Genomic DNA, 16,409 nt, shown 5'->3' with positions numbered 1-16,409 from the left:
CTCCCCTAGAGCAACATACCCAAGAGATGCTCCATGTACACCTCCTCAAGCAAATCACCATATAAAAATACATTCTCGAATTGATATAATGGCCAATCAAAATTAACAACCAAAGAGATGAGTGCACGAAATGAATTAAGCTAAGAAAATGGCCCTTGAGCGCTCAATAGAGCCATCAGGATTATACAATATTATACACTGAACAACACCACAAGTTCTTCACCTAGAGGTAAATCCACCAGGGTCCATGTCTGCTAAGATTACAAGGCATCTATTTCCACACCTATTGCCAACTTCCATCCAGGATGAGACAATGCCTCATGATAGGTTTTAGGAATATAATGGGTAGATTAGGACAAGGCAAAGCTATGCAAGGAAAATTGAAGATGAGAGATAGAAATAAAATCTTTGATAGGATAAAAAGCTATGCATTTTTTAGTACAAAAGCGGGTACCTTTGCGAAGAGCTATTGGTAAGTCTTCAAGAGAAGGAAGAAACAGGAGCTCCAGGAAAATATCAGTACAAGAGTACGACTCTTAGTAGAAAATATGGAGTAATAAACAAAAAAAATTAAAACCGGTGGGTAATAGGATCATAACATTGATACATTTTCCGAGTTTGAGAGTAACCAAGGAAAACATACTTGATAGCCTGGGGAGAAAATTTACCGACATGTCTTTGTAAATTGAAGACAAAACAAGTGCCCCCAAAAACGTCGAGGTGGCAAAGAAAACAAAGGTGAATTGGGAAAAACGACAGATAATGGAGGAGCTATTTTGATTCAGATTGAAGGACCTAAAAGAGCTAGGGACAGCCCTAAAATGACCATGTGAGAAGTGAGGAAAGACATGTACAATTTAGAACTTGTCCTAGGAATGACCTCGAATAGAGCTAATTGGAGGGCTAGGATATATGTAGCCAACCCCATTTAGGTAGGATTTTCTGAGTTGTGGTGTTGTTCCCTCTCCTTTCACTTTTCTTTTCGGCTTCTCAGTAGCCAACCCTATTTAGTCAGTAATAAAGCTGAGGTGTTGTTGTTGTAAAGGAGATTGATTATTAAGAACCGAAAGGGCATGCGATTAATCAGATTACAAGTTGTTAAAATAGCATCTTCCCAAATTTTTTTCAGAACATTCATATTAATCAATAACAATCGAGCAATCTCCATTAAATGTTGATCTTTACTCTCAATGATTGTGGTCTATTGAGGACTATAAGAACAACTCATTTAATGAATAATACCATGCCCAGAACAAAAAATAAGAGATTTTACGCTAACTATATTCAAAAGCATTATCAGAAAGAAAAAATTTAAGAGTAGAGAGAAAATCTTAATGATCTTTCAACAAGTACATCTATGTCAAATGAGAAATGATCGTCCACAAAGGTAACAAAAAAAAGACCTATTTTTGACATGACATGGACCTCAATTATCTGAATGCATTAAAAAAAATAAAGGACCCCTAGAAACAATTATGCTTCCCGAGGTTCACAAGCTTCACAAGCAACGTGGGACAATGACTTGCAACTAGGTATCATTTGTTGAAATTTGGATAACAACAGATATCCAAACTGAAAATGCCACTGAATAGGGGAATCACCACCAGAAATAGTAGAAACAATTGAAGAAGACGCATCATAATCAAGATAGTACAATACATGATGCGGATTAAAGCTTGATGAAGAAGACTAAAACAAGAGTCAGAAAATACTGTTCATGTGAACAGTACTTGTGGGTCAATATCTTCTATTCTAGTTTCCTATTTAGTTTAGTTTAGTTAGTTTCTATTTTCTTAGTGAGCAAGTTAATCAAGTTAGTTTCCTACTTTGTTAGTCAAAGAAGTTTCTATTTTGTGACTTAGGCTAACTTACTTTTTAAGTTCAATTAGTTTCTAATTTGGTTAAGCTTGGTTAGCAAGTTAGACACAAATTAGAAAGTCTTATTTCAATCCATTAGTTTCCTTTTCAGCTATTTTTTTGTGTCCAAGCAATGTAACGCCATTTAAAACCCATCAATTATAATAAAATAACATATTTGAGTCAAACAAAAAAGATGACTTATGCTGTTGTCTTGTGGGATGCAGTTGGGTGAGATGCCTAACTCAAGGGCTGAGATGCCCCATTGATTAATTATTCTTCCCCCTTCTCAACCCCTTAATTGATTCTCTTTCTTTTCTTTCTTTTTCTTCTTTTTCTTCTTTGTTTCAGTTTGTGAGAGAGTGATTTGAGAGCAGAATGGACATTTTTTGAAGACCCTAGAATCATCCTTCAACGAAAACTCAGATCAGCTACAGAACAGAGATTGATTCCACCAAATCTCCAAGTTTCCTTTTATTTCTTGTTCAAACACCAAATATCCCATATCTGTAAGCACCTTGGCCAGACCATTTGAGGTTTTGTTCCTGGCCACAAGAGAGGCACTTGACCAGCGCCTTTCTCTCTTCTGAGGCCTGTAGCATCTTCAGCAACCTTTCCTCTCAAAGTTTCCTAATCTGGCCCCCAAATTAAGAACCAGTAGATCTCCCTCATCTGCAGACAGAATCAAGAGTCCCTTGAAGGACTTATTGAGTATCATAAGGAGGCCATTCGGTCCAAATTTGGTGGCCATTGGAGTCCTCTAGCTGCTGTTCTTGAAGGCCAACTTTAGTTTCCTAATTGAGAATCTCTTCTCGGATCTCCCAAACCTGAGATCAGTTTGTAAAACCCTTTGGAGGGTTTGTTCAGCTACACGACAGGAGCATTCAATTAAAATTTGAGCTCCATCAGAGCTCCCTACAACCAGCCGCAAGCTTCCTACTATTCATACAGATTTGAACTTTGGTTCTAAATCTGATTTCAGACTTGAAGTTGTGGGATCCTGACTAGGGTTGGTACATCAATACATCCTTCCCACACTCTCCATCAATCTTCTTCCTAAAAGACACAATAAGAGGGATAGAATATAATAGAATAGTTTAGTGTGTTAGTGAGTTGACTAACAAATAAAGACTCAAGGGAAACTAGGGTAAACAAAAGGACAGAAGATAAAGTCATGGAAAAAGTAGGTGAAACTGTAACATGAACAGCCACTTGGGTGGAAGACCCATTAACAAGAATGACACGAGATGGATGAGGAGTCTTGTACAAGGAGGAACCAAATCTGACTTACCAGTCATATGGATAGTGCCGTAGTGGCACAAGAATTAATGATCCAAGAGGTGGGGGATGAAGTGGTAAGAAGCCCAGTTGTATATGTATGGTCAAGTGTGGTAGTAGATGAGGAAGTGGATGACTCAAGCTACTGGACAAGTTTCAATAACTGATTGACCGAGTCATCACAAGACAAGAAATCATAGCTCCAGATGTAGTGGCAAGATTAGTGTCGGCAAAGGATACAACTTCAACATTATAGTCAGACATTGCTGTATCGACCAATCGCTGGGCCCACTAAGGTCTACCATGTTTTACCTAGCATGTTTCAACTGTATGATTAGGTTTGCCACAAAGTGTATGCTATCATGAAGTCTAGTTTTTCTGTTGTCCATCACAACCACCAACATCACATCCATGTCCGCCCCTTGAGTGAAGACCTCTCCCAGGAAAGCCAAAACCATGACCACGGCCACACCAATACCAGTGACAAATATAGACTTTCCTTAGAAGAGGATGATGAATCAGCTTTGGAGGGATGGACAATACGATGAATGTGAGAAAATGTCTCATTCAAAAAGGTGGCACTTTTTTACCAGAAAGTGATTAGCTTTAAGTTGGCTGTAAATAAGAAATTAATCCTACCAAGAACTTTGAAAACTGAAACTCAGCCTCTATATCTTTAACAATTCCAGATCAGTAGCAAGAGGCTGATGAACATTAAGTACTTCCTACATTTCCCTAAAGGCACTGTAGTACTCGTTCAAAGACATGTCGCCATGCTTGAAGTTGAAAATTTTCTCATGAAGATTATAAATGTGAGACATTTCTTGAGAGAAGCTTTCCTTCACGTCATCCCAAACTCACTTAGCTATGGTGTGTAACATAACATTTGTCGCAATGGCTAGCTCCATACTGTTCCACAACCATATAATAAGAGTGTCGTTCTCATGCATCCGCTCATCATAATACTTAGAATCAGGAGGCAGAGAAAATGTTGATATAAGATACTTAAGCTTTCCTTCAGCATTAATGTAGACCTTAACTTGGGCCCACAACAAATAATTAGAAACTCCATTGAGTTTAATAGAAGTAATCTAGACATTAACATTCTCCACTATAGACTTAGAATCAGCTATTATGCCAGAGAAGAAATACCAATGCCAAAGAAAGAGGTCTGCAAGTAGAAAGCCAGCAACTAAAAAGGAGAAACTGCAGCCGTGGATAAGGACTTCACAAGAAGACACAATAGTTTGAGGAACCTTCACTAAAACCAATAGAGGTATAGGAAATAATGAAAATAAACCCTCTTTAGATAAACCAGGTAAAAGAACATCATCCACAGCCAAGGGGAACCAAATAGTAGGGAGAGAGCTCTCCAAAAAATTGCAGGCAGCAGAAACCTTAAAATCGCGTAGGGTAAGGATGATAGTGTAACAAACCAGGATCTGTAACCAGTAACTGTAATAGAAGAGAAAGAGAAGAGAGAGAGAGAGAAGAAAAGAAGAGGGCAAGACTGCCTAGAAGAAGGCAGCCAATTGTATTACCCAATTCCCACTACTATCAACATATATATATATATATATAAGCCAAAGAGTTACTAGTACCTTGTACAAAAAGAAAATAGAATAAGGAAACCTACTCTAATTAGAAAATAGAAATCTATCCTAACCAAGGTTCAAATCTCGTTTCGTTTTGGTGTTTCGGTGGGTTCAGAAACTGAAGTTTCTTTTCGTTTCAGCGAAATTTCGGCCGAAATGGTGTATTTTTTTTGTTTGTTTCAGTTGACTGTTTCGGTGGTCAAACGGCTATATTTTGACCTGAAACTTGGTGGGTAACATATTTTAAGGTTAATAAACATGCTCAAAACATAAAAATGAAAAAAATATTAGGACATGACATTGTTTTAGAATTGCACCTTTGTTTGGCAGCAACTGTCGAACTGTTCTGAAAATTTTACCTGGTTTTGGAGAAAGAACTTTACCTTTCCTAAGCTTTGAATGTGTAGATCTTCTAGGAGTCCAATGGAAGTCAAAATGTATGATGATGTGCCTAATTAGAGGGGCTTGTTGGAGACTTGGAGTGTTTTTCCTTCAAAATATGCGAATGGAACAGAAACCACCGAGACAGGCGAGACAGAGTCGAAATTTTGACCAAGATACCGAAATTTCAACCAAGATATGGTATTTATAACACATGGAATGTACCGAGACAGGCGAGATACTGAAACGATACCGAAATTTCGGCCGAAATACCAAAATTTTGTACAACTGTTATTTCGGGCCTTATTTCGTTTCAGCAAAAAAAAAAAAAAAATTAAAATTCCAAAATTTTGGCGAGATTTTGAACCATGAGCTTAACTATGAAACAAGATAAGGAAAGTAAATAACGGTTGGGACAAACCACCAACTTGTGACTCAAACTAAACAAATAGAAAAATTGAAATTTTGTTCAAAGAATCAACAACATATAGAGAAAAGGTCTGCAGAATCTCACAATGGTCAGCCCAAAGAAAGTAGGTTTCTTGAAAATCTTGCACTAAATCAGAGTTTTGCAAGAATTTGAATGAAAACTGATTGGCTGATCAAGAATAAGGTAGATCGGAGTAAGAATTAAAGTATTGGTATCGGTCTCCGTATCAATAGGGTAATTTTAAGATATGTATCAGAGTGTATTGTATCATATCGGAGATACACAAGATAAGCTACAAATAAGTGCATAAATGGACAAGATGCACATGGAAATACACTTTTGCATAAATAAGCAATATATAATGTGTCGTGCATAAACACTAAAATGGAGAACACCGTATTGAGAGACAAGTGCATTGAAGTAAAATTGTTATAAAGGATGAGGTTTCTTACATGTAGTAATAGTCTATTGTATTACTTTCTGAGAAATTTTAAAATCTATGAACAAATTGAAGCAGCAATTCATGTTTGACACAATGGTTTGGTTTTTTTTTTTTTTTTTTTACCTAAAAGTGGGAAACTATTGCATGTGCGGATTATCATTAAACCCTAATCTAAAGCATGATACTGTCCTTCCTAATTTCTCTATGCCATCATGTTACAAGATTATAACGAAATTCTGAATCAATTGAAGAATGGAATTTAAAGTTGTAATGGTGATTTCTGAAATTATTTTAATCTTCTCTAAAATTCTGCTGAAATTTGGAGTTCATATATTGTCTTTCCTAATTTCTTTATACCATCATGTTACAAGATTATAAGGAAATTCTGAATCAATTGAAGAATGGAATTTAAAGTTGTAATGGTGATTTCTGAAACTAGTTTAATCTTCTCTAAAATTCTGCTGAAATTTGGAGTTCATATATTGTCTTTCCTGATTTCTTTACACCATCATGTTACAAGATTATAAGGAAATTCTGAATCAATTGAAGAATGGAATTTAAAGTTGCAATGGTGATTTCTGAAATCATTTTAATCTTCTCTGAAATTCTGCCGAAATTTGGAGTTCACCCAATTAAACAGAATTAAGTAAGCCTACAGCGGTTATTGGTAAAATTGAAGAAAACAACTTGGGAAAATAAACCTTCCCTACAGACTTCGGACATTAGAAAACAGAGAAGTTCTAAGTTAAAACACAGCGGGAACAAAAGAGGACATGGCAGAATTGAATTCTGCAGGTTTGGGATAAGAGACAGGAGACCATAGGCCGGCCGGTTAGCTCCAGTGTCTCCAGTCGGTTGGGTTTTCAGAGGCTAGAAAGGCCACTATACGGCCCTGAACCTAGTGCAACTATTAAAAACACGAAATAAGGACAGTGTAGCCCTTAACTGATAGCTATCCAAGGACTCAGAAATTATGAAATTGAATGGGATTGTTACTCGAACAGAAATTTATAAAGGGGACTGGGAATAAGAATACCACCTAATTTAGATTAACAATAGGAATTTAATTATATACGTAATAACCTAAGTATGTTATGAAATAGGGAAATTGAATTTCAGTGCGGGAATCTACCCAACTCAAAGAAGTGACTTCTCCAACCTTGAATATCAAGGTGAGTGGTGCCCTGATTTTTTATGGAGTGTTTATTTTATTTTATTTTATTTTGTTTTATCTTATGCCTGCAATCTATGTTCATGCATTTTGTGTGCGTATGTGCACTATATCTATTATTCTGGAAATCTCTATTCTGGTGGACATGAGATTGAGAAAGGTAAGTCAGGTAAGATGGGACACATGCAGGTGCCCATGATTTTGTGTGAATGTGGTGAATGGATATGCATCATGTAGTATGCTGGGCTAGGTATCACAACCCTAAGTGGTACAACCCCTTATCTGTAACGGGTTAGGTACGGACTAATCCAGACATATGTGGCTGCTGATCAGCAGTGCACTTTCCGTGGTACGACATACTATACCTGAGATGGATGAGGACAGGATACGACTTACTGTATGCCTGATTTTAATTTACAGGATTACTAATTAGAGGTTAGCCGGGGGACCAAGGCTCTGACAGGGATTGGTTGACTCTTGCCTACAACAAGCTTGTATTCCTGAGGCCTAACTTACAGGGTAGGGAATATCACCTACATTGTGTAGAACTATACCCATTATGATCAGACTTAGTAATGGATTAGGGAGTAGTGTAATTTAATAAATGGATTCATGAGCATCATTTATCTGTGTAGAGCATACATTGCATCATATGTATTGCGTGTGCTTGCTTGTCCCACCCCCTCACTGAGCATGACGTGCTCACCCCCTTAACTTTGATCCTCTAGATGACGAAGGCGGTGTTTTGCCGACTTCCAGCACTGATTATGAGGCAATGGCCATGGATCACATGGCCCAAATTCAAGAAGATGAACTCAACCATGGACCCGCCTGTGACTATGACGACTGTGCCTACGAAGGCCATTAATACTGAGTAGAGGAGTTGACCTACTACCGACCATTCTTTTTGTGTACATACAAGCTCTACAAAGATCATACTTTTTGGTGATCTGAGCTTGGGAAATGTTATACTTTTGTGTACATCTCTTCTTCTGGTTTACAAGATTATTCTGGATAACTGTAATATATGGATAACTGTACTTACATATGGTAATGCTTAGAGACACTGGATGGCTATGGATTTTATTTTGTATCTGTGATATATGCGCACCTCTAATTTATGACTATGTTCTATGGTGTTGTGGACTACCCTGAGTCTGGATCCTGGGGAAAATAGGTTGACTGGATGCGGTAAGGTATCCAGTGCCGACATACCTGTGTTATAATGAGGGCAGGGCGTGACATTCACAACCAACTTATGCTGTGTTATTGTGGTGTGCAACAACAATATTATCATTTCTTTACTGTTGCTGCTAATGATTGGTGTGCTTGTGTTGGTATTGCTACCAGAATGAGGTCCTCTCTATGGTCACTGGCATCTAGGACTGCTATATCTGTTCAAGAATGGTTATGCTATTTATATATTTTTTTGTTGCCCAAGCCAGAGCCTTTGATATACGTACTCCAGCTTGAGGGGTAGTGTTGAATATTGTTCTAATGCCCCAAATTTTGGAACCTTAGAATATATATCTTCTTTTATGTTATTTCTTAAGCTTGGTTAAATATTTAAAGTTAGACTTCATTTAATGACTTAATAAGTTAGCCTACTGGTTAGTACCTTGACTATGTACCTTGACTATCTAGAGATCTTAGGTTCAAATCTTGTTAGCTGTAAGTAAGGGGGTTTGATTTAATTGAATTCCTTTTTCTTTTGTATAAGATTCTTTTCTTTTAATTGTGGTGGACCTCACCTCATTTAGACATAATCATGGGAGTGGGGAGATGAGAGAATTGTGGAGTATAGGACAGAGAGAAAACGAGGCGTTGGAAGAGGAAAAGAGAGAGGTGTTGGAAGAGGAAAAGAGAGAGACGTGAGGGAGGAGAGATAGAGCTCGAGGGGGAATAGGAGAAAGGGTATGGGCTATAAAAAGAAAGCAGAATCGTGAGAAAGAAAAAGGAAGAAAGAAAGAAAGGGAGAGGAAGGAGAATTTGGTGTCTACTTCTCTATTTTTCTGCTTACTTCAGGTAATAAAGCTTCCTCTTATCCTTAGTTTAAGTTGTTGGTTCTAGCGGATCTTCTATTGGGACCCAATAGAGGTTTTATCCTAAGTTGCAGATGTAGGTTTCTTCATATGAATATTCTTTTTGGGACTCAATATGGGACTCAAATCAACTGTTATTAGGGTTTTTGGGACCCTAATCGTTTTTAGGGTTTTGCTTTAGGGTTAAGGTTTTTATTAGGACCCAATATGGGACCCAAACCGTGTGACCCAAATCTAATATTCTTTCATATCAAGGTCTAAGATTCTTTACATGTGGCCAAATCTAATATTCTATTTGGGGACCCCATTTGGGAGATGTAATTAATTGTAGGTTGTAATTGACTTGAGCATTTAGAGCTCAAAGGGTGGAAGCAGGAGACATGCAGGCTGAGGTAAGTGGATTAAAGTGGGATTACACCACAGGTGTGTGATTTGATTATATGATGTAATGTTTGGTATTCTTGTATCGTTGATACGTGCTAGCTTGTACTTATTATGAATTGTGTTTATGTGTGACATGAGTTTATGAGGATGATTGATATTTGATGAAGATGACTATTATTCTGTGATGTATATTGATGTTGATTCTTACGTGAAGATTTTACTTGTGTTTTCACATGTTGGTGTTCTTAAAGAAAGTGGTTTTATAAACAGTGGTTTTGTAAAAGTGTGAAAAGAGAAAGTGTGTGAGGGTAAATAGACTACTTCGTACTAGACCAGAGGGGGGTGTCCCGTTAAGCCGCGGGACTTATACCCACTGTGCACAGTGGTGTATATTTAGTCACAGAGTGGTGACGATAGTGTGATTGTGTGATCGTGTGATTTGTGGGGGCCGTGTTTCCCTCTCGTATTATGGGCGGTGGTAGCTTATTTCTCTCAGAGCCGGCTGAAGTGTGATGACAAGGGGTATTTTTAAATGATCGCGTTTTATTAAAAGTGTGGTTTGAGAAACTAAAACTTGATGTAGTTGGGCGATGGATTTAGAAGGGATCTCTTCAATTTGGGGTTTTTTATTTACTTTCCCTTATTGGTTAGAAAATAGATTGGCACTCCTTTATTTAGATTTGATTTGATTTTAGTCGCTATATAGGCTAGTTTCCATTTTTACTTAGTTACCAATTTATGCTTTGATTTTCTTTTTTATAGCCTTGTAATACACTAGTGAAACTCATTTTTTTTTTTTTTTTTTGAAGAATTAAAATTGGAATGAATAGTATGGCTACCATGAAGCTTGTTCTCCCACTTTGAAGTTCTTTCTCTGATCTTCTTTCCATTCTTGTTTCTTCTTCTTTTGTCTCCTTCGCATCTTCATTATTTTGCATTTTCTTTTCTCTCTCTGTTCTGGGCGATACCTACTAAAACTGAGGAATCTGTCCCTAAAGATTGGTCTCTTAGCGAATGACCCTAAGACTTGGGTCGAGGTGACCTGTGGCTAAGCAACTCATCTTCTTTGAAACTCAGGTCATAACGGCTCCTCTGTGTTGAGAATCCAAGTCTGCAACTGGACTGCTAGAAGCTCTACCGCCAGGTTTTATTTCTGGTTCTTGTCGTAGCCTCCCAGCCTGCAGATCCAAGGGCTTATCTTGTGGGATCGATAGAGCCACTTCCTGAGAAACTTCCCCTGAAATTTCAGGCCAAACCGAGACATATCGGTTGAGCTCCATCGAACTGAATTTACTCCCCATCACCTACCCTGTTTTGTCCCAAGGAAGAAGACCTAATTCCATCGTGAGTTGATGTTTTAACCCTATTTCCCCTTTATACCCCTTTGTCTATCTTTTATTCTCTCATGTCCAATATCACTTAACTGTGTTACCTAGCCTATCCTCAATGTTTAATTAAATCCCACTTGTGTCCTATTTACTTGACCGACCCCTCTATCAATTGGGAATTCCAGATTATTTACAAAAGTGCCACTCCTTAGAAACTTCACATTATTTACAGAACTGCCATTATTCTTGAGATTTGGCTATTTCACTATTGAATGGGTCCATAAGCGAACTGATTATGATTTAAGAAACCCGGTTTCGCATCAAAACTGTTTATTTTTAACCATTGTTTTTGTTTGATTGTTTGCCCTGTGATTGGCTCTTACTGTTTTCCCTTACTGAACTGTTGAGCTTAATCCATTATTTAAACATCACAAATAATTGAGATGAAGGTATACTTGGAGCAGAGTTTGAGGGTTGCCTGAAGCTTTCTATTATTAGTTTATTTTACTTTAGTCGATGATTGTAGTAGGCTACTGTTTCATGTAAACTCTGACAAAGCGTTTTTGAATTTAAATTTTAGGATATTTTATATTTGAGTAATTATTTTATTTTGTTGAGACTTGATTTCTTATGAGTTGTATATGCTTGATTTTTTTGTGAATGTTTTGGATCATTTGATCATTGCCCGTGAGGGCTATACCCTTACCTGTATCTGGGTTTGGGTCATGACAATTGTACTGCAAGTGATAGAGTTAGTATTAATCGAGAGTGGGATAAGTCTACGTTGAGACTTTTGAGTCATAGTCTAAGTTAGTCATTGTTATTAGTAAGTCCTTAAGTCTTGTTTATTGTCTTTGTTTGTAATTTGAACTATAGTAAGACTCTTAATTATAACAATATAAGTGGTGGACCTAAGCCATGATAGGTTCACTTCTGAATCCTGTCGTAGCTCCAGGATTCTCTTCTTCTTCTCCATCGTTATTTCTCTGTTGATAGATACATTGATGCTGCCTTTCCCAAACAGTTTGAGCTTTTAGATGAAATAGTAGCAAACATGGTATCAGAGCAAGGAGGTCAAGTCTTCAACTCCTGGGAAGTGCATCAGAAGAGTTTTCCCAATATTTTTTCTCCCTCGGTGCCACTTGAAGGAAACGCCGTGTGAGCTCCACGTGCAAGGACCATCGGATCTTGGCCTGCACGTGCAGATGAGTGTTGATGTATACATTGATGCTGCCCTTCCCTAACAGTTCATGATTTTAGGTGAAACAATAACAAACACTCTCCTTTCTCCTTCCTCCTTTTATCTCAGGTACTGGTTTTTAGTTGTTCTTTGATTTTTCACAACCACTATTACACATAAGCCCTTAACAAACAACTAAAGACCCCATGCAATTGTACTAAATAGAATAAATTTGATCTTAACAAATTACACTAGATCTTTTGTATCTGAGGACAAATATGGCCTCTATTCAAAAGATTGGGGTCATTGTCATTCTTTCCTCCACTTTTTCCCCCTTTTTTCATTTCTGATAAGGAATTTATTAGAGGAGCTACCTAAACAGCTGCCTCCCTAGACTATACAAGAAGAAAATCCACTAAATGATAAGCCATATGGTTAAGACATGCCACCAAATTTAATATGTAGACAATCCAAGGTTCTCTACCTAACCAAATGGTAATTAACCCCCTGCCGCCCCCACCTTGAAAAAAAAAAAAAAAAGAATGTGAGATCATCGAGGATTTGAATTTATACCTTGATGCCACGTAAATGCCACTCCTCCTTGCTGCTTGCAACTTGCATCGCCTGTGCAAGTGACTCGTCAAGTTGTCTAACTTGCACTAGGCACAACTTTTTCCAATAGTCAAACATAGGCCTGGAAAACTCATCTATGTTCTCACAGATCCACAACCTTTGCCTTGTACGAGTTATAGCAACATATAATTGCTTCAGTTCAGAGCAAAGAACATTGTGTTTTGCCATATTGAACCTAGGATATGACCTTGGTGCAGAGTCATCAAGCAGATCCTGTTCCTTCATATATTCATACACAACTCTCCACTGATTTTTCAAAGGAGATGTGCCAAAAAAGTTGTATAGCAATACATCCTGCAACAGAAGAAAAATAGGACAAATTTAATAAAAATACAGAAGTCTTTTATTTGGTCCAGTTCTCAGGATCTAGTCTACATGGAAGGGTACACAAGTTAAATAGGTTATATTCATAGTTGTCAAGGCATTGTCTAGGCATCCAGGTGCCTCGGTTGCCTATGCCTTGTTGCCATCACCTTGTGTCCAGGCCCCCTCCAACACCTTGGCTCACCTAGACGCCTTGACAACTATGGTTATATGTTTGAAACCTTGTATCAACTTATGACACTTACAAAAGGATAAGGCAAGGCACTTCATTTTCAAAACAAAGAAATAGAAATAAAAGCTCACCTGAAACTCAAGTCCCTTGCACTCAAGTATCGTTAAAACAAGAGCTTGTTTTCCAACATGGTCAGAAACCACCTTTCTAGCAGAATCATCACGTACCAATATGACTTGCTCAGCTCCGAAGAGAATCATACTTCCATCAGTTGTTCCACTATTGCCAAAAATAGTAATGATTGCATCATTTTCATCATTTCCAGATTCAAGAAACACAGGAGCTTCTCCATATATAAGGCTTGTCTCAGGCTTTAAAACATCAATAGAGAGTGGAAAGAAACGATACAGAAGGTTAATCACACTTTGTGCTAGATTAAGAACACCAGAATGGGTTCGGAAGTTCTGGTTTAAATGGAAAATGTCTGAGAGACGTGGTTGGCTACTTCCTTTCCCTCTCTCCTTGCTGTAACTTCCTGCTTCCAAAAGGAACTCTTTGAAGAACAGTGATCGTATGTCTTGAAATCTGAAATCAATCCCCCTGGCAATAGTTTGTGCAGTATCTCCAGCAAAAACAAAGCCATCAGAAGAATTTCTACAAATATATCTGAAAAGAGAAATTTGCCTCATGGTGAGATCTTGGACCTCATCAATATAGACGAAGTCCATCTCTTCACCTTCATAGCTTCCATCATTCAATCGGTGATGAAGGTCAATAACGAAATCAGCCAAGTCAAAATCACCATTGACAAGCTTCTTCTTCTCATAATCAAGAAATATGTCATAAATTACTTCTCTTCTTTCTCTAATTAAGGTGGACACTCGACCTTCAGACAGAGAAAAATAATCCTCTCGGCTGAGTTTGCCATCTTGTGCCTTGCCTGTACTCATTCCACCTTTTATATGGGAAATTATCTCAGTAAACACTGTGGAAGAATCCAACTTCATAGTTAAACGACTATTAAAATGTGGCCAATAAAATGAATTGAACCTGTCATAATTAACCTCCTTCATTCTTATTAATGCCTGCAATGCGATTGATCTAGAAGATCCAGATCTACCCAGGGAAAATTTATTTACATCATAAAATCTATCAAAAAAGGAGTTTTCCATACTCGCATCAAGCATCATAAGAAACTTCTGAAAAGTTATGACAAGAGGGTAAGAAGTAGGTGGCACATTGATGAAACAGTCAGGAATATCCATGAAGACATTTGTATCATTGATATCATGCATATCAATTGCCTTAGCTTCTGAAAAACTTCCCCCACAGGCAAAGCTGCACAGTGAAGATTGTCTATTAGAAAATCGAATCCATCCCACGCAAATAATGTTTCCTCCTATATACTGACAAGAAGATAGATGGTATTCAAGTAAAAATTAAGCTGATAATATCAAGTGGGATTTTTCCATCCTTTAGTGGGCGCTCGTTGAATACCAAGGTTTTAAATTTATTCAGGATTCCTAAATTACAAATTTTCCTTCCAATTGCCAGGGTAACCAGGACAGAAATCTTGAAAATGAAGAATTTCATTAGGAATGTTAAGGGAAAAAAAAAAAGAAGAAGAGAAATAAGAGAGCTGAAGAGTAGTTTATGCAAGATAAAAGATAGAACAACACAAGTTATAGAAAAAAAAAAGGACGAAAGAATAAAGAGGAGAAATAAGAGAGAACTGAAGGGTGATAAAATACGGGGGGAGGATAAGACTATGCAAGATAAAGATAGAACAACACCGAAGGAAAAAAAAAAAAGTAGAGGATTAATGCTCTTCTCCTCAGTTTCCAGCTGCATATTGAAACTACGGGTTCCAGATCCTATGGTTTGGGACCTCTGCTTGCACATCTACCTTCACAACCCAACACATAGATGGAGAGCTCCATTAATGATAGAAAATAGTAAAAAAGGGGAAAATAAACATTTTAAAGTCATGCAAACCCAACACAATGCCCTTGCTCTCAGTTCCAATACACAATTAAACCTGATTTGATGAACTCTCAATACGAATTATAGATTTAAAAAAGCAGAACAAAATACTCTGAATTTCATGAACCTTAAAAAACATAATATTTGTTTTTCTTATAGTTTTGAAATGAAGAGTGAAGGAATCAAGAAAGACAAATTTGAATACTAAAGTAGCCTCCGTTAAATCTCTAGTTACACAGGGCAGGCATGTCCTATGTATCTATCTATCTATCTATCTATCTATCTATCTATCTATCTATCTACCTATCTATATATCTATAACTATATATGTGTGTGTGTGAGTGTGTGTGTGTGTGTGTGTGTGTGTGTGTGTATGTGTGTGTGTTTTATTTTTTCAATACTAAACAGAAATCATAGGATCCAGAATCAGGAAAGAATTAGCAATGAAGAAGAGCGTGTCCTCTGCAGATCACCATGCCCTCAACCAAAGGCTCTTAACCCTCACAATGCATCCACTTCCTTCAACAGAAAAATCCACTTCTTTTCTTGTTCAATTCCTTCTCTAAATTTCCAGAATTTCTTTCTCCCTGTCCATGTGACCTTCAACATCTGATTATATCAAACAAACTAAATGATTTCTGAAAGAACAAAGGTGAAAGGAGAAGGATTGAAATCAAGCTCTATGGCAGACCCTACCATGATGCTCTGTGGATGAAGTACTGAACAGGATGGCTGTAGATTGAAGAAGAAGAAGCAGCAGTGGAGTTTGGATGATTTCCTTATGGATGGTGTTGAACTGAGTCTCTATGTAGGAGTCTGGGAGATGCATTCAAGGATTGATTCTTCTTTCAGCAGTTGCATCAAGAAGAGTTTTGTGATTGGACTTTCTGCAATTTGGCGAACTGGATGAAGAAACATGAACTCCTAATTAGTTAGCTTGCTGATTTCCTATGGGCAACTATGTCTTTGCATCATGGGAATACCAGATAAGGGATGGACAAGGAGCTCATTGCTGGTTTCATATTCCAGCTTTTAACATGGAAAAAGATAGGGAGAAAAAGAATCCCTTTCAACTTTTTTCTGTTTGTGATTGTAAAATTCAAAATAGAAAAGCAAAATCTCGAGTCGAGACATTACCATGAGCTTAGGAGCAGCATTATGCTGCTCTCAAGCGGACCCACATGATCTCAGGTCTGGAAGTATGTCCTA

General features: G+C 37.5%; 1 protein-coding gene across 3 annotated transcripts in view; it reads right to left on the bottom strand.

Moving 5' to 3' along the window:
- The window catches only part of LOC122081929, a 59,236-nt gene that overhangs the window by 23,250 nt on the left and 19,577 nt on the right, over positions 1-16,409 (bottom strand). For all 3 annotated transcript variants that reach the window (XM_042649348.1, XM_042649349.1, XM_042649350.1), the window contains 2 exons: positions 13,349-14,555; positions 12,662-13,015 (listed from right to left, as the gene is read on the bottom strand). In XM_042649348.1, the coding sequence (XP_042505282.1) occupies positions 12,662-13,015; positions 13,349-14,555 (1,561 nt within the window). The remainder of the gene's footprint in view (positions 1-12,661; positions 13,016-13,348; positions 14,556-16,409) is intronic.

This window comes from Macadamia integrifolia, chromosome 6, assembly GCF_013358625.1.
Source record: "Macadamia integrifolia cultivar HAES 741 chromosome 6, SCU_Mint_v3, whole genome shotgun sequence".
In the NCBI taxonomy this organism is placed as follows: domain Eukaryota; kingdom Viridiplantae; phylum Streptophyta; class Magnoliopsida; order Proteales; family Proteaceae; genus Macadamia; species Macadamia integrifolia.
The sequence above is the reverse complement of the archived record's forward strand: the minus strand, read 5'-3'. Positions and strand labels throughout refer to the sequence as shown.